The following is a 26,390-nucleotide window of genomic DNA, read 5'->3' as shown; positions in this document are numbered from 1 at the left end:
CTGTTTTTCCCAAGTGGGACGTGGGCACCCGCAGAGACGCCTCTGCCGTAGATGCCGCACGTCGGCGGCTGACTGGTCACGCTGGCGGCGGCCGAGGCAGCAGCAGCAGCAAACCGATGGGGAGGGGGGGGAATCGCCGTTCCTGCGCTCCCCTCCTCCTCCCCCTCCTCGCGTGTCCTCCGAGGCAGCCTTCTTCTTGCTCGAGCCACTCCCTCCCGCTGCAGGGCGGAGTGTAAGGGTGCCTTTAAATTGGGTGCGAGGGAGCTGCTGCCTGCTCAGTCTCATCTGTGATGTAAGGAGAGGTTTTAGGTGTCTAAGCCGATCGCCTGACTTCGCCTGTCATTTTCTGCCGGGCACCCTTTCTCTCTGCCATTCCGCCGCTGGGTAGATGTGCCCTTAAACCACTTCCGCCGCCGAGCAGTAGTTGGCCCGGACCTCGTCTCTGTCCGTCTGCCCAGCTTGACCTGCTGGTGCGCGCTCCGCTCCGTGCTCTCCCGGGTGCGCAGGCATGGAAGAAAAGGAGGAGTGCAGGGTGCTCTCCATCCAGAGCCATGTCGTCCGGGGCTACGTGGGCAACAAGGCGGCGACTTTCCCCCTACAGGTAGGTGGAAGAGCTGAGCCGGCTACTCACGCGCACCCGAAGCTTCCGCCGAGCGGGAGGCGAGCTGTCTCGCGTCTGCAGCGCCGGGCAAGCCTGGAGGAGCGCGGAGTGCACGTGCCGGGCTGTGACGCCGTCAAGGGATCTGCTCGCTGTTGCCCTCAAGAACTCGCCTCTCGCTGTTCAGGGGGAGCTGCCAAGTTTATACGTGCAGATGCACTCTTCTCTTTAAGGCGAGGTTTTGATGGGGTGACTTGAGAAGCCCTTGATGGCCCAAATGTCAGGCCGCGGGTCTCTGAAAGGAGATGTCCAAAAGCCTTTCACGCTTGGTTTTATTGTATATAGTAACGCCGCTTGTTTTTGTAGCGGTTGCCTTCCGAGTTTTTTTTTTTTTTTAATGCCAACATTCCCTTTATTCCAAAGCAAACAGAGTGAGGTTCAAGGAGCGTGATAGAGTAAGAAGAGAAAAGAAGTGGGCCTCTCTTTATTGTAGGGATCGTTAGAAATTGCCCGTGGTGGACTTAGTTGACCCGTATGATTCCTTTATATTTTATGGAGCGGTAGAAAAAAAGAATGGGAAATGTATTAATTAGGGCACCTTGAAGACTTGCCAGGATATGTCATCAAATTCTAGGGAATGTAATGAGTGATACTTTGAAGACTTCCTCTTTTTAAAATTAATATATTTATGTCATTCCACTTTATTCAGTATCATCAAGTTTAGTTTGTTCTTTTTTCAAGGTTAGGCTGTTTGGTGGCATCATCTTAAAATGCTTTTAATAATAAAACAGGTAGACTATACTACATGTTCACTTTCTGGTGTTTTAGATTATTTTCATATCTCTTGAACATTGGCTATTCTAGCTGCGACTTAGGGGGGTTGTAATACAAAGCACCTTTTGCTGCTCTCTGCTCTAATCTGTTTATTATGGCACAATAAATTGTACCCCTTTCTGCATTGCAAATGAAACTAACTGATCTGTTTCTACAGAAGAAAATAAACAGGACAAAAATCTGATTTCACAAATGGATATATTCAAGAATTAGTTTTTTAGAAAAGCCTTTTACTTTCCATGACACTCTGCCACTTTATCAAGGCAGTCATTCATGAGCAGCATTTTTATTAAAATGTACTGCTTTCATTTTGAAATACACTACAATTCGTGAAGCAGTTCAGCTTTTATCTCCTGAAACTCATAAAAAAAAAAACTTCGATATGTATGTGATTTTACTTTCTTTAATAAGCTCACTATCACAAGGAGCTATTCCATGAATCATAACAATTAGGTAAGTTATCAGAAAGTATTGTACATTTCATTTTCTATTTTTACCTTCTTGAATTCTATCCGTTACCTAATTTGGGGTGGGGGTGGTTTGACTCAAGTTAATGTTTTAATTTCTGGTAGCTAAAATCCAGAAAAGTTTGTACCAAGTAAATATGTTCACCTTTAAGGTGCCATGACATCTTTAGTTTTTGCTGCAACAGACTGATGTGATTACCTCTCTGGAAAATGTAGATATGCTAGAAAAAACTATTCCCCAATTAAAATACTGTGTGGTTTTTTATGTAACTAAATTAATCATTGTTGCAACTGAAGCATTGATTTCTGTACATGAAATTAGATTTGAAATACATATTGCACAGCACATGGACAGACTTAGCCATAGTTTCAACTGGGAAACTGAAAATTGTAGACCAAACTAAGTTCAAAAATGCTAGAAAGTTTCTGGAAGCCTGGCATTCAGAAATAAACCATCAGCAGGCACATACAGATAAACAACATTTACACATCATTCAACACCAAGATAAACAGGGTTTAACACTAGGATTAATACCAGACCAACAATTGAGCAGTACATAATACCCCAATCAAGGAACTACCAACTCAGTTATTTATTCAAATGGTAAACAATAATCTAATCAAGGAACTATCAAGAAGAAAACACTCCCACCAATACTGATAGGGCAAGCCAGTATATATAAACAGAGAGTTATCTAGATGTTATCTAGTTGAAGATGTTATCTAGTGGATAATGAAACGTCTGCAAGAAAAGAACAAAGTTCAGAGAACACCAAGGACTCACGTATATATTTTGTATACTTTTGAGGGGAAATGGGAAATTGTTTTGCAATATTATTTCATATCATTTTTCAAATTTGAATTACATTTCTTGAAATATGTGGAAGAGTGTTTTTATGTGACACAGAAGAAAAATAAAACAGTATAATCTATATTCTTCACTTTTTATAGTTTACATATTCAGAATGGAGAAAAATATTCTGATAATAAAACGTAAAAAAATATTTTATATGTAGAATGGGGGTGTCAAACTCAAGGCCCAGGGGCTGGCTCCGGCTCACGGGGTACTTAGATCTGGCCCACAGGGCCACTCTGGAAACAGCAAAGCACTGGCCCGCAGTGCCTCTGCCAGCAAAAATGGAGCTTGCGAGGGCCACAGGCAGCCCTCCCGAGCTCCATTTTCACTGGCAGAGGGTTGCAGGAGGCTGTCGCAGCTGAAAACGGAGCTCGGAAGCCTGTTTTCTCTGGCAGAGCACTGGGGTCACCACAGGCACCCCCGACATGAGTGATGTCGAGCTGGCCACGCCCATCCTGGCCATGCCCATCCCAGCCCCCGAGGTCAAACACAACCTTGATGTGGCCCTCAATGAAATCAAGTTTGACACCCCTGATATAGAATGTTTTTAAATTATCCAAGATTAAATGTCCTAAAAAATGTAGTAGCCTAAAATGCGACTGTTGACTAGCAGCAATACATAAATGTCTGACTTATTATCTATGTCCCTACTGTGTTTCCCTGAAAATAAGACCCTGTCTTATATTTTTTTGAACCCTGAAATAAGCGTTTGGCCTTATTGCCATGTACTCAAAAGCCCGATTGGGCTTTTTTTTTTTTTTTTTTTTGGGTTTAATTTATATGCCGCCCTTCTCCAGAGACTCAGGGTGGCTTACAATGTGTTAAGCAATAGCCTTCATACTTTTGTATATTTATACAAAGTCATCTTATTGCCCACACAATCTGGGTCCTCATTTCACCTACCTTTGAAAGGATGGAAGGCTGAGTCAACCTTGAGCCTGGTGAGATTTGAACTTGCAGTAATTGCAAGCAGCAGATGTTAATCTGTTAATAACAGTGCTTTAGTCCACTGTACTACAGGCTCTTTCTTATTATCGGGGAATGTCTTATTGGGGGGGGGAAACAGGGTATGTATTGGTTGTCAGGGGAAAGCCTAGAAAACAATTCCTGTTCTGCCATTTTAGTAGCTTTTTATGATAGAAAGGTAATAATATAGCAAAATAACAAATAGTATGGCATGAAAACTGTATTGCTGGTAAAAGTGCAGGAAGCAAAATAATATTTGGATTATGATAAATAGTTCATCTTGTTTGTTGACATTTTCCTGCCCTGCCCCACGTCCCCTTTTGTTGTTACTTAAGCACGGGCAGCTTGGACTACTAAGCTTTGAAGCATATGTCTGCCGGACAGAAGATATTCCATATTCCTCTCTGGTTTTCAATACCAGTCACTGGAGTATTAGAAAGCGGTATGTAATTATCTATGCCATTATGCTGCCTTTTACAAAGCAATTTTGTAGAAATATAAGAAACCAGTATGTTTTCTACTGCAGACATGAACACATAATTCTACTGTCTATAGAATAGTACAAGTAATCCTCGGTCAGTGACTGCCATGTTTAGTGACAGTTTGCCCTTACAATGGTGATGAAAAAGTAACTTTTATGACCAATCTTCACATTTATGACCTTTGCAGGTCTGTAAAGCAAAGGAAAGCTGTATTAAGATCATAAGCACAGTTGCGATTTCACCTAGCAACCAATTCACTTAACAACCAAGTTGCTGGTCCCAATTGTGGTTCCTAAACAAGAATTATCTGTATTTGTTTTTATATCTCTTGGAAGGTTGTCTTTGGTTTCATTGAAAATGAGTTGTGTAAAAACCAGTTGTTGAGTTGTTACAATGGCAAAACAGTACTAAGGCTGGATCACATGCTAAGAATATCACATTGCATAGTCCTCTGCGAACTATGTACTATAAAATGGTGACGTGGCTATCAGTTTGATTAGCTTCAAAGAAGGGTTGGACCAATTCATGGAAGTCATGGAGATGGCTGGCTACTGGTATTAATCATGTTAGCAATGTGATCGCCTTTGAAAGTATCTGCTGGTAGACTAGTGGACTTCCTTGTGCAGTTGGTTTGCCACTGCGAGAATAGTCTGCTGGACTAGATGGGCCATGTCCAATTCATCAGGGTACTGCTTATGTTCTTATGTTAAGTTTATAGGTTAGGATACTACCTGTATCCTACATGTCTAAATTTCCTTCTGTATTCAGCCTTTATATTGGAAAGGAGGATCTTCAGCTAGCCTGTTAAGACATGTTGGGCACAGGCGTTAAAAATAACACATAAGCAAATAAAACATTGCATTGGATTTTTCAGCATTTTGCATTGATCTACAATTACACAGCATTATTGATATACTTGAGCGATTCTTCTAGAGAATAAAAGTGAAAGGTTCATTGAATTCATTGGTATAATTGAACAGGCATGGGGAGCAGAATTCAGAAAAAAGAAACTCTTATTTAGCTAACCAACAATAAAAGCCCTGCTGATCATTTAACAGAATGTTTCTCCAGTTGTAGCATGTAATTGTGGAATTCTCTTCCCAGAGAGATCAGCCTGGTTCTTTTTCTCACTTAGTACTGAAAATTTTCTACAGGCATCAAAATTTAAATTAATTCCATATTCTTTTCCTTGATGTGAGAATTTGTCAATCAAAACAGAATATGAAAATATTAAAAGATGTGGAGTTTATTCAACATATTTATAACTGAACTTTAGCAAATAGAATGGATCCTTTCTAACAACGGATCATTTAAAGTAGCAGTTACGATATGCAAGGATAGACAAAATAAAAATGGAAATATGCACCAGAAACTGCATTTTATAAAGCATAGCAGCTATAATATCTTGAAAACTTCTCATAAATAAACCATAATCGGAAATCAGATTAAATCTAAAATCTGGATGCAGTAACATTCAAGGCCCTTTTGTGAATTCAGCCTGCCTAATCTATAAATGTCAGAGTAGTCATACAGGAGGATGCCTGTAAAATTACCTGTCCCAAGTATAAAACTTGAAATTTGATTATGGTATGCCTTTCAAGTAATTATAAAAAATATCCCATTATAGGGAGTTTTTATCTACTCTAATGATTTGAAAGATGTATTTACAAAAGCCTATTAGTAAGACCACCTTTTTATATTCTTGGATTATGCAATTTATGATGGTATTCTGTGTACTATTGTGCTTCTCCGTGTATTTTTCGTGTATGTGCAAAATAATGAAAAGTCTTATTATTTTGGATAGTTAATAGAAAATATTGACAACAATAATCACACAACACAACAAAATAGGTGAGACTTGTTACCTTAATATCATATAGATTTTTACTAGATCTTACCCAGCATCAGATTTTAGATAAACATTTCCCAATGCCATCTGTGGAAGAATTCTACTGAAACATTTTTTTTCCTTTAATTTTTAAAAATTTCCCTTCTTTGTAGTTAGTTCAGTAGTGCTTCACTTCAATTATTAGCATTTGGGGATGGGAGGGAGAAGGATTTTCAGTGCACAGTTAAAGCACTGCCCTTTTGAACATGTCATATTGACACATGTATGAAGAGGCAAGTCTTTGATTGCACTGCCAGGTCAGCCACTGTGGTTTTTAGGTCCCCAATTCATGGACACTTCTGCTTTTAATCCTGGAAGTTAGGCATCATATCAGTTTTTCCTATTGGAACACAAAAGAAACTATGAATGGAACCAAGGTAAAATAAGAGATTCTTGGATATCCTGCAAAATTTTTCTATTTTTCATTTATGAAGTAAGGTGCAAGTAGATTTTGAAAAACTGTTCCTGCTATTGAATAGAAGCCACAGTAGTATGAATCTACTGTGAGAATATCTAATTTGGAGAAAGGAATATTTTTTTAAAAAAAATCACCAGAAGAAAATTATTACGCATTTTAAGTACTGGAGCAGACGTCAAAGTATGCCAGAATATGCTCCCTTGCAGTGTAGAAGCTGTGAGGTTAATCTGTGCTCTGTAGGGGCAGCTGTTTCTGATGAGGGAGGTAAGTCATGCATTTGAGCACTGAAACCTCTGTAAACTAAATGGCTCTGAATCAGAACTGAAAAACAGTTCAGCATTCTGACTCATGCTGACGTTTTGCTCCTATTTATAGGAGAACATGAAAGCTGCTTTAAACATCCAAATTAACCATAATAAAGAAGATTTTTGAAAAGTAGTCAAAATGTGAGTCTTATAGCCAAGTGAATCAGAAGAATGAAAGTAAATTGATATCTGTCAGTGACAAATCTATTATATAGTTTAAAAATCAAAGCCCAGAACTGTTGTCAGCCAAATGAATTGCATCACTCAGGATTTGAGCAAGCTTGCTTGATTTCTTGCATTTTCCCTTATCTTAAGTAGGACAGATTCCATTTATTATTTGGGGATGGAAATATTTTATTAAACTGCTATCCTGCGTTGTATATTGCTTTCTACTTTTCCCTTGGCTGATGGAAGCCACTGGTCAGAAAGTAAGATAAGAAAGAAAAGCTTTCCATTAAAAATTGGACTTCTTATAATTTTCTAATTGCTACTAATCATTAAAAAAATCCATAGTTTTCCAGATGGATTAGGTATTGTGGTTGTACCATTATTGAGATAATAGCCAGGTTAAACTGACACAGCAAAACCTATAAAATCTTGCTCTGTTAGTATTTGTAGCTGTTGCCCTCTTCTCAATGGCTGACTTATTAGCTTAGCAACTGGTTCTCTCCGTGAGGGAGCTAGAGTCAGTGATGATGGTTGCTTCTTTGAGTTTGTACCACAGGCCTTTGTAAGTGAATCATTTGGGAAATAAAACAAAAATAACAATTTAGAAGAAACTTTTCAATTAAAAAAATGCCTCTCTTCTTTAGAAAAATTCTATTTTAATTAAAGACAACTGTATTTGTATTACAGATAGTCCTCGACTTACAACCACAATTGAGCCAAACATTTCTGTTGCTAAGTAAAACATTCGTTAAGTGAGTTTTGCCCCATTTTATGACTTTTCTTGCCACATTTGTTAAGTGAATCTGGCTTCCCCATTGACTTTGCCTGTCAGAAGGTCACAAAAGGTGGATCACATGATCCAGAACACTGCAACTGTCATACATATGAGTCAGTTGCCAAGCATCTGAATTTTGATCACGTGACTTTGGGGATCATGTGACCATGGAGTTGCTGCAATGGTTGTAAGTGTGAAAAATGTCACTTTTTTCAGTGGCATTGTAACTTTGGTAACTAAATGAAGTGTTGTAAATCAAGGACTACTTGTAATAGCAAGATCCTTTGGATGGACCTTAATCTTCAAAAGAAACAGGCTAGAAAATATTGTTGGCTGAAAAGAAAGATTGTAACAATTTCTATTGTCATCTGCCCTACTTGTATTTGTGCATTGCTTCAATGATTCTTTTCAAGTTAAAGAACAGGAATCTTCATTGAGAAAGAGAGCGTGAAACTAAAGTGCAAATTAGAAATAGTAGAGGATGGTGTGAGGAATTAAAATGAATTCTGTTGCAAATAGATAGGAAAACAATAGTGAACCTGTTTAAAGTTGTGATAATAGTCTATCCTTTTACACCTCAGTGATATAATCAGAAAAATCAACCAAAGAATTTACTCTTCACAAGAAAAATAGGCTGTGAAACTGAAGTTTAGCTTTATAACATAATTATGTGTATATTTACTTAGAAGAAAAGTGCAATTAATTTTCCCTATGCTACTTCTCCCTCTTTAAAAGAAAATTGGAGAGGTAATATGGTTTTCAGAAGCATCTAATTTGAACTATCAGGAAAGGAGTGTGTGATGATCATGAGAGTCAGAAAAGAAGCAAATACAGTTGAGGCCAAGATCCACTATCTAGACTCTAGACTGAACCTTGTGAAGAAAACCCCTAATAAAATTGTGCTTAGCATGGAAGCACAAATGAATCCTGCTATTAGCTGAGAGTGAAAAAAGTAGAAACTGGCCGGACTAGGAACCCATTGTGTCCTTGTATTTATCAATGAGAGCTTTAAAAGCCTCCATTACAATATTAGAAGTTTTATACTAAGGTTGATGAACTATTAATTAAATTGGGGACACATTAAAAAAAGGAAAAATGGGAAAACATTCAAAATCCAGGTTAAGGACATTCTTTTCTCAGAATCTTATTTTCCCAAACTATTTTGAAAATTTTGTGTTGGCCTGCTAAAGATCACTTTAATTTGAAAAGTATTAAATTTTGCATCTCTGATTTGTATGGCTCTTTATTATGATTACCCTAATCACTTGCCATGACCATGTTGATGTTATTCCCTTATCAAATTTTTGCTCTAATGTAATAAGAAGCCTCATCTTTTTTAAACTTGTACTATTTTCTCTGATGGAATCTTCCTTTTTTCCACTTGGCACACATGAGGATTAACTACATCTAAAACTACAACTAGGCATCCCCTAGCTTCAATTGTGGATGCACCAGCCTCTATTAACTACATTTTGAGTCTCCTTAAATGTGGCCTGTATCAATTTACAATTACAAAATATTGCATTATTTGAACTTGTACTAATTTTAATCTTTCTTCATAAATTATTTCAGCAGAAATAACTACTACACATATGAAGAATGACTAAAAATGAATCAGCTTCAAGTGAAAAGTTCATTAACAACTTTTTGAGTTACAATAAAGATGATGAACTAAATGCAGCTAATTTAATACAAATGATGGCAATAGAGTATCTTAGTACAGGAGAGAAAAGATTTTTAAAAATAGCTAAAATCTTAATTTATTGCCTCAGGCTCACACTTAAAAACATATTCAAAATAAGTACTGGCTTTCTATGTTTTAATGAAGAACTACTTTTACAATGCATGCTTTTAATGCTTTCATTTTTTCACACTTTGAGAATTAAACAGTTGTTTAGAATATGAAATGGGCTATCTGGAGCATTTCTTGAAAGTGTTTCAGATTTAAAACAGCTGGCTGCTCAAAAGTGGACTGTTTCAAAAGTGGGGTGTTTTATGACATTTTGAATCATAAACATGTTGCATGCTGTTACTAAATATCTAATCATGATGCCCCACAGGAGCATCTTCTTTGTTTTATCTCTACAGCAACAACCCTGGGAAATAGGTTGGGCTAAGCCTGAGTGATTGATCTCAGATTTATCCACAATGCACATTATTTTTAAGTAGGTAAATGGCTCTTTCATCTCTGAATCTCTTTTGCAGATGTTGATAGGGTAGACATAGTAAAAGATATAAACTACAATGATAAAGCAAAAATAACTCCTGAAAGAAGCTTTGTAACTTCATATTACGGGTTCAGAAAAACTATTTTATACTCTTAGGATGCTGGAGTTAGTGTCATTATGCCTAGTTAACAATTTATTGTTCCAGAATAATATATAAACAAACAACATATTGCACTCAAGACAATAATTACATCACTTCAAATAAAAAGCCCAAATTTGTGATTTAAGTGTGACACATTTTTTTTTTTAATTTGATTTATATGCCGCCCTTCTCCGAAGACTCAGGGTGGCTTACAATGTGCTCAGCAATATTTGTTTGAGAAACATTTGTTTTCTCAGATGCCAATAGTAACACATTTCTGGTTTCCCTAGGAGAAACATCTGTTGTGTTGAGAACTCTGTTCTCAATTCAAAATGTGAGAGTGGGAACATACACCCCCAGGATTTAGTATACTGCAAACATTATTCCATAACCTTTGCTCCTGACAGTACAGTCCAACTTTTCTATAAGCAGCCATGTAAGATACTGTAGTACAAACACTACCCTTCCCCCCAGTATTGAACTACTAAAAATACTTTCACATTTCTGGTCTGTAAACAAATGATATATAAAGTTAAACTCACTGATGAGATTTAAATTTGTTTTACTGCTTTATCCTTTAAGGTCATAACAGAATATAAGTAGTCCTCAACTTAAAACCATTTGTTTAGCGACTGTTCAAAGTTACAAAGGTATTGAAAAAAGTGACTTATGACCATTGCAGCATCCCTATGGACATGTGATCAAAATTCAGACGCTTGGCAACTGACTCATGATAGTTGCAGTGTTTTGGGGTCATGTGACCCTTTTGCGACCTTCTGACAAGCAAAGTTAAGTGGGAAGCCACAATCACTTAATAACTGTGTTACTAACTTAACAACTACAGTGATTCACTTAACAAATGTGGCAAGAAAGGTCATAAAATGGGACAAAATTCATTTAACAAATGTACTTATTTAGGGAGAGAAATTTTGGACCCAATTGTGGTCATAAATTGAGGACTACCTGTGTTGTGGCTCCGACCCCCAGCCCATTTTATCGGAGGAAGAAGGCTCCGAACATGAAGGAGAGGAGCCGGCCAGGCCTCCCTCTCCAGGCCCCTCCTCTCTGGCAATGCCTCAGGTGTCTGCCGAGGGAGAGGAGATTGACCAGGAGCCAGGTGTCTCCGATGACAGCGATGAGGGTGATAAGTCGTTCCTGGATCCACGCCAACGAAGGCGAGATAAACGTTTGTAGCAGATGAGGAGGCGTGCCAGGGATTAAGCTGAGTCACTGGACCACACCCCACAGGCTATATAAGAGAGTGTGGTGGCCATTTAGACTCTGTGACGGACAAAGCTAACTTCTGGCTAGTCACTTTGTACAACGCCTAATCTGCTGAAGGTTTCATGTTTGAGCTGGACTGTTTTGAAAACTTTGTGTATTTGTTGGTGTTATCTGGTGGAGGAACACTCCCTCTTCTTGTAGTAAAGCACTTGGCTGACGGTTATCGTATTGCTGCCAAGTTCCTGATAACGAACCTTGTGTGTGCCGAGTACTTCTTTAACCCCCGGCTGGCTGTTTGTGTGTGTGTGGGGACGGGGACAGAACAACCTGTACATGAGATGGCATTGTTTCTATTATTAGCTGCCTCAATATGTGCTCCTAGTATAATTGATTATCCACCATACTGCATTATTACCAGGCAATATATCTCTAAATCTTACTTTGATATCTTTCTGTATTCTTTCAAATACTGCAAAACCTCATAATTATATCAGTTTGATGTGCTGTATTAAATACGAGAGAATAAAAGATATCAGTTTATACCACCAGCCTGGGATAGTTATTACATTCTGATTTTTTGAGGAATTATTTGGACTTTTAAAGTAGTTTTATCTGAGATGGATTTGATTTAACATGCATATAAGTGTTTGATTTGTTTTCATGAGGGTAAGATTTTCTAAAAAGAGAACTCTCTAAATCTCTCTCAGTATTCTTAATCAAAATTTCCATGTTTTCTCTCCACAGCATGTGTTGATGAGGTTGCAATTTTTTTTTACCAACTGTTGCTTTTACTTTGACTAATTTTTTCCATGTTTACTTATTTTTAACTGTGTTATAAACTACTGGGGGTTATAACTTGTGGTTAATTCTGAGAATCTGATGCACAGTTTAACTAAGTCCTTAGTTTTATGGATCCTGGAGTTTCTTTTATTTGTTAGAGGAACGAGGAAATGAAATGGCAGAAGAGATCTGAAGAGCAATGCTACAAGAATTGGTCTTCCCCCTCTTCAAGAAGGCATCTCTGGATACAGTGATACTGGACAACTTTAATCTTGTCTGCACATTTCCCTTTTTTGTGAAAGTTGTTGATAAGATGGTTGAGTTTCAGCTTCAGAAGCCCCTGGGGAAAGCTGATTATCTGGGCATTTTTCATGTGGGTTTCAGACCAGAATATAGTACTAACATGACATTGATCATGCTTGTGGATGATCTCTGGTAGGACTAGGGTACAGGGTGCATCTATCCTGGAGTTGCTCAACAACTTTTAGTACCACTAAGATTTAGAAGTGGGGGACACAATGTTCTTCCTCCTCCAGGGCTGGATACAGTCACTGTTGAGGGAGGACAGAGATCTTGCCTAAGCCCTTGCAATATAGGAGCATCCAGGAGTTCCTTAGCATCTGCCTTAGCATCTGCAATAGGGATTGGCAATCTTTTTCTTCACAAGGGCCAGAATCCATGCCACCACGCAAGGAACTGTGGGGCAGAGTAGTGGGAAGGATTGGGGGGAAGATGGGCTCAAAAAGTAGCAGCTGAGATGGGGTAAAAAGGAAAATAGATTGACTGTGTATAAGAATATTGAGTCCAGAGCTCTGAAATGTAAATGGATAGATTAAAGAATAAAATAGACTTGGAAAATGAGATAGAATATAAAGCAAAAGTAAGATTTTCTGGGAATAAGAAACCTAAGCCAGTTTGCTGAGGTTGAAAAGCACTGGTTTATACTATATACAAGGGCATGCTATCTTCTGCTTCTCACAAAACCTTTTTCACACTTTGTTCTAGCTTATCTTTCCTTATGGTTTAGAAAAATCAGTTCCTTTCTCAAGGGAAGAAAAAAATGAGTAAAATGTATTTCTTGTAGTTTGTTTTTGTTCATCTTGTGTAAATGGAGCCAGTTGAAGGTTTCATCTGAATTCTTCAGCTCTCTTTATCTTGTTCTTTCCTTTGCTCCCATTTTTCTGGCCAGCTAGTAATAATGGCATAGCAGGGTTCCAAGGGAAAATGAAATCTAGATAAATGTTTGTATTCTCTATATATTATATCTCAGTCTACCTTACACACCCGGAATTTTTTGATGGCTTCACATCCAAATATTAACCAGGACCATCCCTGCAGATCTTCTAAGCCCAACAAAACTGGCCAAGATAATTTCATCAGAATTGTAAATAACTCTGACCCAAATGCATATATTTTTCATTTTTTTATAGAATTGTGAATGGATAGGAGTCTGAACTACAGCTTATATAAAATTGGAGCTTCTGCTTGACTTTCTATTTAGCTAAATTCTTTTAGCTTGCATTAAACACTAACATGAAGCAGTTTAAACCTATTGATGTACAACTGATAAATACTGTTATCATAGCTCTTAAAAGTTACAATTATGCCTACTAGTTTCTAATGATTAATTAAAACAATATATTATGCAAATACATTTTTCTTCCTTAAAATGAACATTGAATTTGCTATTATGGAAATGCTTTTTGGACATAATGTACCCTCTATTTCTTAGAGAGTGTACTGCTTCTTAGATAATAAAGAACAACAGGGCTTAACAGTTTTAGCAGCTTTCTATAAACATTAAGGAACAGGATAGTATCTCAAAATGGAAAAATACTATTGCCCAGGTTTTGTAATCATAGATTCTGCATCTTGATGGAGCTAATCACATTCACTTGACTATTTTTGCTATCTTGTGAACCATATTCATATAGTTCATATATATATGAATATATTCATATATATTCATATAGTTACATTGATGAGAGCTATTACGAGCAGGGTATATGGTTGTGATACAGTTTATACCAATCCTGTCCTTAGTTTCAAACAGATCAGTTTCCAGTTGAAGGTAAAACAAAGAATTTGATATTGATAACATTCAGAGAGGTGAGTATGATGGCACCACCAAATTGAAATAATCATTCCAGGAATCAATCAAGACTTAGAAGCCCAAAGTCCCAATGCTATAAGATTGTTCTATAAAGATTGTCATGCTAAGCGTGGTACTACTGTATCAGATTCTCCAAATCCTTTGGTCAGCTCCTGCTCTTCTTCCTACTCAGAAGAGGATTGGTCCAAAGAGGTTATGACAGACAAGGCTTAAAGCTGCTAAAGATGTAGTTTTTAAAAAATCCTCAGCCCTCGAAAAAGGCAGCTAGATTGGTCCTCTGAACTGTGGACTTCCCCAAACAGTGAAACAGATTTCAGAGTCTGCTAAGATTTTGCAAATGTGTGCAAAGGCTTCATTTTTGATACAGTAGCAATCACTGACATAAAGTGGAGAAAGGGTTACCCTGGCCTGGCATGCTAAGCGAACAATAATGCCTCTGGAGCATTATTAGTGTGCCTAGCAAAAGAGTCATTCATTTGCCAGAAAATTGCCTCAAAATAGATTATACACAGTTATTTCTGCACCATTACTATGTCTCCTTAAGATTCATGGTGACAACATGTCTTTTGATCATCAGTTCATGGAGCAGCTCTGGAGAGCAGCCACAAAGCCTAGGAAAAGAAGCAGCTAGGTTAAGTTTGTGCCCATATGTACTTTAATTTTGCTCTTTACAACTAGATTTTTGCGCAACTCTAGTGTATACACATGTATATACATTGCAACTCGACAAAATAATGCTATTTCTTTTGTAAAATATAATGCTTTTGTATACTGATTGATTGTAAACTGCCTTACAGTCACCTTTGGTGAGATAGGCAGCATATAAGATTTTTTTTCAGCTGTCTGAATCCCGATTACTGAATTTTCCATTTTTATTGTTATTGTAGCTGCAGTGTTGTTTGTTTTAGGTTAAACTTATTTCTGCAAATATTTGTACTATTTTTGTTATATTGTGAAGCCTGATGTCTTTTTTAATTAATCTGTCGATGTGTTCATGCATATTTTTCTTATTCAAAACATTTTCCTGTTTGGTTTTGCTTATTCATATCTACTGTCAACTCATATTGAATAACAATATCTTATTACCCTTGAAAAATGAAAGAAAACTCTATAAACATTTTTTTCTTTTATTATAGGTGTTGGGCTTTGAAATAGATACTGTGAACTCTGTCCAGTTTTCAAATCATACAGGTAAGTGTGTGTGCCTGTGTAATTTAATCTGTTATGGTTCAGAACAAATTATGCCTGTAGAAATTCCCTTTAGTGTTTAAACCTGCTACCGGCCATGTCCAATGAATGGTTGTAGACCTATCTGTTCTGTGTGTTGACATAGTATCTCTGACTAAGCATTCTTAAACCAATCAGCTATGTACTTGTCAGCCTTTACTTACATAGCATCTATGTCATACTTAAAGAAGGGAGAAGAGGCAGAGGTTAGTTATCCCGGAGCAGAAACGTGTACTCCCTGTAATTCAGTGATTCCGTCAGAAACAGACCCTTTTCCCACCACCTCTATGGAATCTGAAACAGAGCTTAAATCCATAAGAAAAAAAATGCCATTGTACAGGAGCTCCCCCGCCCCCCCGGCAGTTGAATGCACCCAACTATAATGCCAGGTGCCCCAAGGATAACAAACCCAGCTCTGTGTTGATCTCATGACAGCTGTGCTTTTGGTGGAGAGTTCTCTTGGAAAATTGTTGGAGTCAACATGTGCAGCCCCATCTTGTTGGTCCATGCTTGGAATACTAGTACAAACTACCCATTCTTTGATTCTTGTCTAGTTACTGACTATATATTCTACCTGATTTCTTCTGACTTGGTAAAATATAGTTACAACCGTTAGGATCAGTCTAGCTTTGCTCAGTTGATAATTATTGTGGTAAATTATTGTTGTGCTCCAAATTGGGACTGTCTGATTACTTATTTTAGTATCCCTGGAACAGAACTATATCATTCAGAAGCAAAAGAAATGATAACATAGACTACTTTTGACAGTAAGCCAGTCCAACACATAAACATGACTAAACATGACTTACAGAAAAGTCCAGGTCAAAAGAAAATTAACTTCTTTGGTTCTAAGTACCATGTTTCCCTGAAAATACGACCAACCCCGAAAGTAAGTCCTAGCTTGATTTTTACACGTGCACCCAATATAAGCCATACCCCCAAAATAAGCCCTAGTTAAGACCCTGCCCACTCCGGGGTGCATGGGATGGGGCGAAGCGCAAAGGTAAAAATTAAGCTAGAGTGGGGAGGGTGGAGCTGCCCTACTTACCAGGCCTCGTACACTCCAATACCTGCCTGTGTTGCAGGCCCACTTCTTCTGTGGCCGCTTGCTGCCACTGGTGCGCGTTGCCTCCGGCCTCTGTTTCAATGTCAGAGGCCTTCCGTAAAGGTCTCTGCAGACAAGAAACGGGCTCTGGATTGATGTGTGCAGTGCCTCCCTGGCCTCGTTTTGCCGTCAGAGGCCTTCCAGCACTGGAAACCCGAAGACCAGCTGGCCAGTGCCCATGTTTCATATTTCATCCAATGTTCACGAGAAAATTTCTAAATATTAAAAAAAGACATGCATTATGACCAAAATCACAGGCAAAATAATAGTTAAGAAGAGGTTACAATTTATCCTGTGTTTGCTGCTGTAAACAGTAGTGTACTTGCCAACCTTTTGCAAGTCTTTGAATCAACATGTTATCAGGGAGAGATGCTTTTTCTAGGCTGTGTGCTGAAGAAGAGGTTACAGGTAGTCTTTGACTTACAACAGTTCGTTTAGTGACCATTTGAAGTTACAACGGCACTGAAAAAATGACTTATAACCATTTTTTACACTTATGGCCAATGCAGTATCTCCATAGTCACGTAATTTACGTTCAGATGTTTAACAACTGATTCACATTTATGATGATTACAGTATCCTGGGGTCATGTGATCCCTTTTTGCAACCTTCTGACAAGCAAAGTCAATGGGAAAGCCAGATTCATTTAACAACTGTGTTACTAATTTAGCAACTGAAGTGATTCACTTAACAAATGTGGCAAGGAAAGTCATGAAATGGAACAAAACTCATTTAACAAATGTCTCACTTAGCAACATAAATTCTGGACTCAATTGAGGTCATAAGTCAAGGACTAGCTGTATTCAATCTCCTAAAATAAAAGGTTTCATCTTTTAAAGTGAAAAAAGACTAAGAAGAGAAGTTAGGTATACAGCATCCCATCTCCTCTGCATCGCTCACAATTAACTGATTGAAAACTCTGAGGATCAGGAGGGAAGTTCAGGGTTAAACTGATCTGTTTTAGACTGTTTCAGAGTAGATGTAAAAATAACTAGAAATATGACATAAGACCAATAAGCAAGGTACCATTTAAAAGGTAGGTGAGCTTCTGCTTAGGAATTCACTGAAACATACCATTTGCCCAGCAGCGTGTAAACTTTTGTTGTCATCTGTGAAAACATTTTTATTCAGACTGTCTTTTTTATTTTAATTTGTCAAATACAGTCTTTGTATATTTTTCTTTTCTAAATTATTATATAAGAGTACAATAAAATAATTTTGTGATCTTGATCAGGCTTATACAACTATACAATAAAAACTTTCTAATTGAAATGTTTCTCTGACTTTATCTTTTAGAGTAGTTTAGCCAAAGTAGTTTCTGGACTCCAGAGTTCTGTCTGCTTGAATTAAAAATGTAAAAGTAAATGCAAGCTATTTCTGTTGTTAATTAAGCAAAACTATCTGTCCACACTAAATTAAGGAAAATGTAAGTAAAATGCAAAGAATAAATTTATCCTTCCTGAGGGGTAAGAGTAGACTTTTGAATGTTTCCACAGATAAAGCATTAGCATGCTGACCCACTTCTTGCTTACCCAATTTGCTTGTTGTTCACAGTATGATACTGTACTGTGTCCTTGATTGCCTTGGAGCATTTCCTCCTTCCCTCCCAATGTTTATTCATAAGTATTCTTGGCAAAACTGATGTGTGCATCTTTGAACTTTTGTACTGTCAAGACCTGAAATATAAATACTTTAATAAGAAGGGGTCAGAGAAATCTGGTGATTGAATTTGGTTCAAAAGCTATGGCGAATAATTATCATTATAAACTGATGGATTTCGTGCCTCATAAAACTTGAAAAACCCTTCCTTATGCTTTCAATTTTGTAATATGGCAGACTTTCAAATTCCACTTTTTTAAAACTCCAAAGTATAACAGTGTTAACAGAATATTAATGTTGATTTATTTTCATCTGCAAAAATAAATACATTGGGAGAGAAAGTAATGGATCATCAACTACAAACCTATCCATTTCCGGTCATTATTATTCAACAATATTAGTAGTGGCACTGGGTTGAAATGCATTAAACTATTTCACATGCTACAGCATCAAACAAAGATTTACTGAATTCATCTGCACTCATTATAAATTGTGTGTGGAGTTAGCATATCAGTAGTGGTGAAAGCTACTGGCTTCCATCCAGCAAGACCCCAAAATAAAGGCAGGGCTCCTTCACCACAAAAGTGGGCTTTCTTTCTGTAAATATTTTAACCAATGCACTACTCAAACTCTCGTGTCTGTCTGCGTGTAATCTTTAACTGGGTGAAACAGTGCATCACAGAGGAACAATTTTTGAATCCAGGTACCTCAAAAGTACAGGGTACAGGTACATTCTGTATCTCAAACCAAAAAAATAATAACCCTTACCCATTGTCAGAAGAATAATTTAGGGTTCCAACTCAAGCTAGGGTTAGACAAGAATAAATAAAAATGAGATCCAGACAGCTATGAGGAAAGAAGAAATATTTATTCCTAAAAGCAAAACAAGAGCCTTGGTAGTACAGTGGTTTAAAGCACCCTGTTATTAACACAGCTGCCTGCAATTACTGCAGGTTTGAATCTTACCAGGCTCAAGGTTGACTCAGCCTTCCATCCTTTCTAAGGTAGGTTAAATGAGGACCCAGTTTGTGGGGGTAATAAGCTGACTTTGTATAAATATATAAAAGTATGAAGGCTATTGCTTAACGCATTGTAAGCCACCCTGAGTCTCCGGAGAAGGGCGGCATATAAATCAAATTAAAAAAAACAAACAGTTTGTTTGTGGTACAGTAGCAGATTTTTATAAGGGGAGCTTGTCCGGGATGTCACATGCTGATTCTAGGGTGACATTTGAGGTATGTGTGTGTTGGTATGTTTATTCTTGTGAACATGCAGTTCCTCTAGGAGACCTAATTTAATTAACTCTGTGTTTGTAGACCTTATCCTTTAATATGTGGATTAGGTCTGGGTAACTTATTTGAGAGAGAGAGAATATACAGTATCTGTACGCTACTAATAGGTGTAGTTTATAAAACCATACCTTTTGCCTATTTGTAACATCATAAGGGAAGCATCTTTAGGAAGAAGGGTTCATTAATTAACATTGTTAGAAGAAAAACAGTGGTGCAGTGCTTCAAACTATGCAGTCCTATGTTTTATTTTATTTTATTTTATTTCAAATTTATATACCGCACCTTCTCCCAAGGGACTCAGGGCGGTGTACAGCCAGATAAAAACATACAATACAAACATTAAGAACAATTAAAAGAAAATATATTAATTTGGCTCCAGTTTAAAATGACAAACCAATTAAAAATAAAAAATTTAAAAATATGTTAAGCCAGCCCGGCTTGATGAAAAAAGAAAGTTTTAAGGGCACGGCGGAAGGCACCGAGGTCTTGGATTCTCCTTATCTCAGGGGGAAGCTGGTTCCATAGGGTAGGTGCCCCCACAGAGAAGGCCTTCCCCCTGGGAGTCACCAGCCTACATTGTTTGGCTGATGGCACCCCGAGGAGGCCCTCTCTGTGGGAGCGCACGGGTCGATGGGAGGTTGTCGGTAGCAGCAGGTGGTCTCGAAGATAACTAGGTCCTATGCCATGGAGCGCTTTAAAGGTGGTAACCACCACCTTGAAGCGCACCCGGAAGACCACTGGGAGCCAGTGCAGCTCGCGCAGGAGCGGTGTTATGTGGGAGCGCCATGCAGCTCCCATAATTACCCACACGGCCGCATTCTGGACCAGTTGGAGCCTCTGGGTGCTCTTCAAGGGGAGCCCCATGTAGAGAGCATTGCAGTAGTCCAGGCGAGAGGTGACGAGGGCATGAGTGACTGTGCACATGGAATCCCAATCAAGAAAGGGTCGCAACTGGCGAATCAGGCGAACCTGACAAAAGGTCCCCCTGGCTACAGCCGTCAGATGTTCCTCCAAGGACAGCTGCGTATCCAGGAGGACTCCCAGATTGCGCACCCTCTCTGAGGGGGCCAAAGACTCGCCCCCAATAGTCAGCGATGGAGTCAGCTGACTATATCGGGATGCCGGGAACCACAGCCACTCAGTCTTGGAAGGGTTGAGCTTGAGCCTGTTCCTCCCCATCCAGATCCGCACAGCCTCCAGGCACTGAGACATCACTTCAAGGGCATTGTTGGGGTGGCCTGGGGTGGAGATGTACAGCTGGGTGTCATCAGCGTACTGGTGGTACTTCACCCCAAAGCCACGGAAGATCTCACCCAGCGGCTTCACATAAATGTTGAACAAAAGGGGCGAGAGGACCGACCCCTGAGGCACTCCACAGATGAGAGGCCTCGAGGTCGACCTCTGCCCCCCTGCCAACACAAACTGCGACTGGTCAGAGACAAAGGAGGAGAACCACCGTAACACGGTGCCCCCCATCCCCAACTCTTCCAACCCGTGCAGCATGATACCATGGTGGTTGGTATCAAAAGCCGCTGAGAGGTCTAACAGGGCTAGAACAGAGGAGCAACCCCTGTCCCGAGCCCTCCAGAGATCATATACCAACGCGACCAATGCCGTTTCCGTGCTGTGCCCAGGCCTGAAACGCGACTGGAATGGATCTAGATAAGACGTTTCCTCCAGGAATTGTGGAAACTGTCGCGCGACCACACTCTCAACAACCTTCGCCACGAAGCGAAGGTTGGAGACAGGACGGTAGTTGGCCAATACTGCCGGGTCCAGGGAGGGCTTCTTGAGGAGAGGCCTCACCACCGCCTCTTTCAAGGCTGTGGGGAAGTAACCCTCACTCAACGAAGCGTTAATAATTCCCTGGAGCCAGCCTTGTGTAACCTCCTGGGAAGCCAGTACTAACCAGGAGGGACATGGATCCAGTAAACATGTGGCCGCACTAAGTCTCCCCAAAATCCTGTCCACGTCATCAGGGGTCACAGAGTCAAACTCTTCCCAGATAACGTTCTCAAGACTATTCCTCGCCACCCTGCCCAGATCTACCCAGTCAGAGTCCAAATTCTTCCGGATCTGAGCGATTTTGTCATACAGATATTGTCCGAAATCCTCAGCCCTGCCTTCCAGGGGGTCCTCCCGTGTTCCTGGTTGAAGCAGGGAGCGGGTCACCCTGAACAGGGCGGCCGGACGATTCTCTGATGATGCAATAAGAGCGGAAAAGTAATTAAACTTTGCCGCTTTTATCGCCACTAAGTAGATCTTAATATGCGACCTTACTAGTGTTCAGTCAGATTCAGTGAGACTGGCCCTCCAACCGCTCTCCAGGCGTCTTTTCCAGTGCTTCATCTCCCTCAGCTCCTCGGTAAACCAAGGAGCCGCAAGGGATCGGCACTGGGTCAGAGGCCGCAGAAGCACGACTCGATCCAAGGCCCTACCAGCCGCCCGATCCCAGGCAGCTACCAGGTCTTCGGCCGAGTCATGTGCCAGATCTTCAGGAGGTGGCCCAAGCTCCATCTGGAACCTCTCAGGATCCATCAGGCACCTGGGGCGGACCCATCTTATTGGCTCCGCCTCCCTGCGGCGGGGTGTAGCAGTTCGAAGGTCCAGGCGAAGGAGCGAGTGATCTGACCATGACAAGGGTTCCATGTCTATATCCCCTATAATAAGACCACTCAACCACTGGCCAGAGACAAAAATCAAGTCCAGAGTGTGACCCCCCCTGTGGGTGGGGCCATGAACTAGCTGGGTCAGGTCCATGGCCGTCATGGAAGCCATGAACTCCCGAGCCATCTCGGACGTTTCACCAATGGACGGCAAGTTGAAATCACCCATGACCATAAGCCTGGGTGTATCAACTGCCACCATGACTATCACGTCAAGGAGCTCGGGCAGGGCCGTTGTCACGCGGCAGGGAGCCAGGTACGCAAGCAACAAACCCATCTGAACCCCACGACCCCATCTCACAGAGGGATTCACATCCGGCAATCTGTGGCACAGTGGTCTCCCTCGGACCAAGACCTTCGTTAATAATAACCGCCACCCCCCCTCCCCTCCCCTGGGCCCTCTATGTTCTATGGACTGCAAAATTATTTTGGGAAGAATATAATTTGAAAGGGTCAGTATAAGGCCAATTATTCCCAGCAAGTGACAACCCTCACAATCTGCCATGTCCGGTCTTCCACAAGTTTTTCCTGGAGTTTCACTTGATGGGGGTTCGTTATGCCCTTATGCATTGTGGATACATGGTACATTAATAATAATTGCATCTATTACAACATAACAATAATTACAAGTATACAAATGAACATACAGTTCCTCTGGGAGACCTAATTTAATTAATTCTGTGTTTGCAGATCTTATTCTTTAATATGAGGATTAGGTCTGGGTAATTTATTTGAGGAAGTTTGCTAATTTTAGTTGATTAACTTAGTTTCAACTTGACAGTCAGTTATCTAGTGGAGACACTGATTCCCAGACCATTGTGGATTCTGTTAATATTTTGATGGGAAGTTGGAAACAGCATAAAGAATATAAAACTTGGATATAAAACTTCTTTTTTTAAAGTTTTTTATTTTTATTTTTTTTACAGGCACATCATTGTGTGAACAGTGTGGTACCAGAATGTCTTACATTTTAGTACAAATAGAACAAAATTCTTCATATTTAATACTGTTGACAGTGTTTTAGTAATTTTAGTAATTTAGGTTTTAGTAATAGTACACATATTTTGTTGAATTATAATCTTTCATTCTTTGATTATTAAATATACCAATCTACAAATTCTAAAAGTCACTCCTTTTACTACAGATAAAATATTGATATCCATATTTGTGTTTAACAAACTTATATAGTTCTAATAGTAATACAGATTTATGTTAAATTATAATGTTCTATTGTTTATCCCCTTTCTAATTTTTAGTGATGCCACTGTTATGTTTAAAAAATATCCCCTTTCTAATCACATTTTAATACAAATAAAACAATATTCATATTTACGTTTGACAAGTTATATAATTCTAATAATACACATGTTTTTGTTAAATTATAATCTTTCATTATTATCTTCATTATATCTTTCATTATATATCTCATTATATAATCTCAATATATATTTCATTATATATTGTTTTTATATCAGTCAAATTCCCCATGTCATTCCTTTTACTACAAATAGAATGTTGGTAATCATATTTGTTATATTTAACAAACTTACATAGTTGTACTAATAATACACATATTTGTGTTATGATCTTCAATTGTTTAATTATTTAGTATTTCAATATGTTGTTTTTAAATCCATCACTATATTGTTCTAACATATTCAAATTTACCATCATTAAGATTCTAGGTTCCCTTCTTGTTATTAATTCACTTTGTAATGTAAATATATATATTCCATTAATTCCCCTTTCTCTAGCTTCGAACCCTATTTTAACTTATCTCACTATTGTTTTTTTAAAAATGTTCCCTTTTTTTTATCCATCCTCACCGGCTTTAAAGCTTTAATTATTCATTTCTTAGCTTGCCTCCCATATTCCTCTCTTGGATCTTTATCTCTATATGCTTCCACTTCTTGGCCAATCCTCTTAAACATTTTTCCCTTCTCTACCCTGTTCCATTGTCTAATTTTCAAGTTGTCTATTCTTGCTCCTATCTCTCTCCCAAAAAGTTCTTCCTGCAATTCCAATTCTTGTTTAACTTCCCTTAAAATACTCTCCCCTTGTTTTATTTCATCAATCATTATTATTTTTATTTTTATATCCTTCTTGTCATTACTTTTTATTTGTTGTTTTGTCTGTTCTATTTTCCCGTCTGCCCTTTCAATTAGCTCCTCCTCTTCCTGGGCATCCTGGTTTGTCCTTGTCCTTTGTGTCATAATTTCCAGCTTTTCATCTATGCTCTGCATCTTCTTGTCAAGATGTCAACACAATTTCTTCCCACATTCCACTCATTTTTTTTCTTTTCTTTCTTTTTGTCTAATAGTCCAACAATCTTATATTCAAACCTAAAGCCACTTCTCAAAAAGTTCAATGTGCAAGAATCTTTGTATCCCGAAATTAATCAGTCTGTTCGTCTAGATAATCAATGCCCAAGAGTCTTTGTATCACGAAATTAATCAGTCTGTTCGTCTAGATAAAGTGGAACCTTCATAAGTCTACTTATAAGTGGACTTATAAGTCCACTTATAAGACAACTTATAAGTCCACTTATAAGACGACTTATAAGTCCATAAGTGGACATGAAGGTTCCACTTTTAGATAATCGAAAAGTGGAACTTTCATAAGTCCTCTGCCAGTTCAGTCTTATATTGAACCTTTCAGGGGTCTTTTTAGTAATATTCTCCCATTTAGATCTCCCATTTAGATCTCCAGAAGCCAAGTCTTTTCAGAGTTTTGGGAATATATTGTACCTTTCTTTGACAGCAGGTGGCACTCTTGAATCAGATTTCAATCTTAGCCATTCTTATCCAGTTTTGCTATAGTACTCCAAAATATAAATGTGATATTGGCTTTTTATATAATACCTCCAGCATTTTAAAATGCCTAGCCCAAGCCAACATCTGTCCAATTAGAAAATCCAATTTTCTATATTTTTAACAAATTTTCTATTTTCTTTCTTTGATTCTTTTCCCTTCCGTTTTAAATTTTTAAAGTTTTGCTCAAGGTGTTAGGTCACAACCACTTTATAGATAATTGTGAGACTCTCTTTTCCTGAATATTCTTTCAATATTCAGGAAAAGTTACACTTTCAATAAAAAGGATTCTTCTCACCCAGTTCCAAACACCGTTCGCCAAATCTGCTCCAGCACTCTTCTTAGATGTTAGCTGTCTCCGGCTCTGTGGCAGCCATCTTGGCTGCCTCTTCTCCTTGCTGTGGCATAGAGGGAAGAAAAAGCCCTGGAGTTCTGCAGGAGAGTTGCGCTTTCACCTGCAACCTCACAGGACATCCCTCCTTAGCTTCACTGCCCCTCCAAGGCAGTTTTGGCTCCTTTTGGAGCCCACAAACAAAGAGAAGCCAGCAAAGGGACGGAGAGCTCCCTTCCCTTGCAACTGTATTGCTGCAATGTCACTTCTGGTTTCTGGATATAAAACTTCTCAGACCATTATCCAAGAAGGAATATTCTTGGACCCTTTGTTAATGTTATTTTATACATTACTTAAAACTGTCTGTATCTGTAACCTTATGTGGGCAAAATGGTGCATCGTAGGGCAAAACCTTTTGAATCAAGATACCTCAAATGGGTTAATGTACAGAATGTGTCTGAAATACAGGACCCATGACTCCTGTGGAATTGAAATTTGACAAATTTTATTAAATATTTTATGATATAAAAATTATCATAAAGCATTTTATGACATAAACATTTTACAATGTTATAAATGTATAAAACTGTACCATGCTGTACAGTTCAATTTATTTATTTATTTATTTATTTATTTATTTATTTATTTATTTATTTATTGGTTCGATTTATATGCCGCCCTTCTCTGGAGACTCAGGGCGGCTTACAATGTGTTAAGCAATAGCCTTCATACTTTTGTATATACCTGCTTAGTAGGGCTTTCACACACACCCCAAGCGGTGTTCTTTTTTATACAAAGTCAGCTTATTGCCCCCACAAACCGGGTCCTCATTTTACCTACCTGGAAAGGATGGAAGGTTGAGTCAACCTTGAGCCTGGTGAGATTTGAACTTGCAGTAATTGCAGGCAGCTGGTGTTATTTAACAGCACTTTAGTCTGCTGCGCCACCAAGGCTCTTAATAATTTGGGCTACTTTCAAAGCAGATATACTTCTAAATACAGTATCACTTTGAATTTTTAAGAACTTTTCAAGTACACTAGAAGCTCTGCTACTGTTGAAGCCATGGAAGAATCTGGTAAGGAAATATCTCTGAAATAATGACTCAACCGGTCATAGGTTGCCTAGTGTTTGTTAATGTTAAAATCTAAAGGTTGATCTTTGTCTCATGTTGTAAAA

General features: G+C 38.7%; 1 protein-coding gene across 3 annotated transcripts in view; it reads left to right on the top strand.

The window, feature by feature from the left end:
• Positions 1-204: 204 nt before the first annotated feature.
• Positions 205-26,390, top strand: part of PDXK (pyridoxal kinase) — a 69,169-nt gene continuing 42,983 nt past the window's right edge. For all 3 annotated transcript variants that reach the window (XR_011600377.1, XR_011600378.1, XM_070943475.1), the window contains exons 1-2: positions 205-601; positions 15,321-15,375. Coding sequence is in view for 1 of the 3 variants with exons in the window: in XM_070943475.1 (XP_070799576.1) it covers positions 509-601; positions 15,321-15,375 (148 nt within the window). In the remaining 2 variants the exon portion in view is untranslated. The remainder of the gene's footprint in view (positions 602-15,320; positions 15,376-26,390) is intronic.

This window comes from Pituophis catenifer, unplaced genomic scaffold, assembly GCF_029215685.1.
Source record: "Pituophis catenifer annectens isolate HBS135680 unplaced genomic scaffold, rPitCat1.0.hap2 SCAF_4, whole genome shotgun sequence".
In the NCBI taxonomy this organism is placed as follows: Eukaryota; Metazoa; Chordata; class Lepidosauria; order Squamata; family Colubridae; genus Pituophis; species Pituophis catenifer.
The sequence above is the reverse complement of the archived record's forward strand: the minus strand, read 5'-3'. Positions and strand labels throughout refer to the sequence as shown.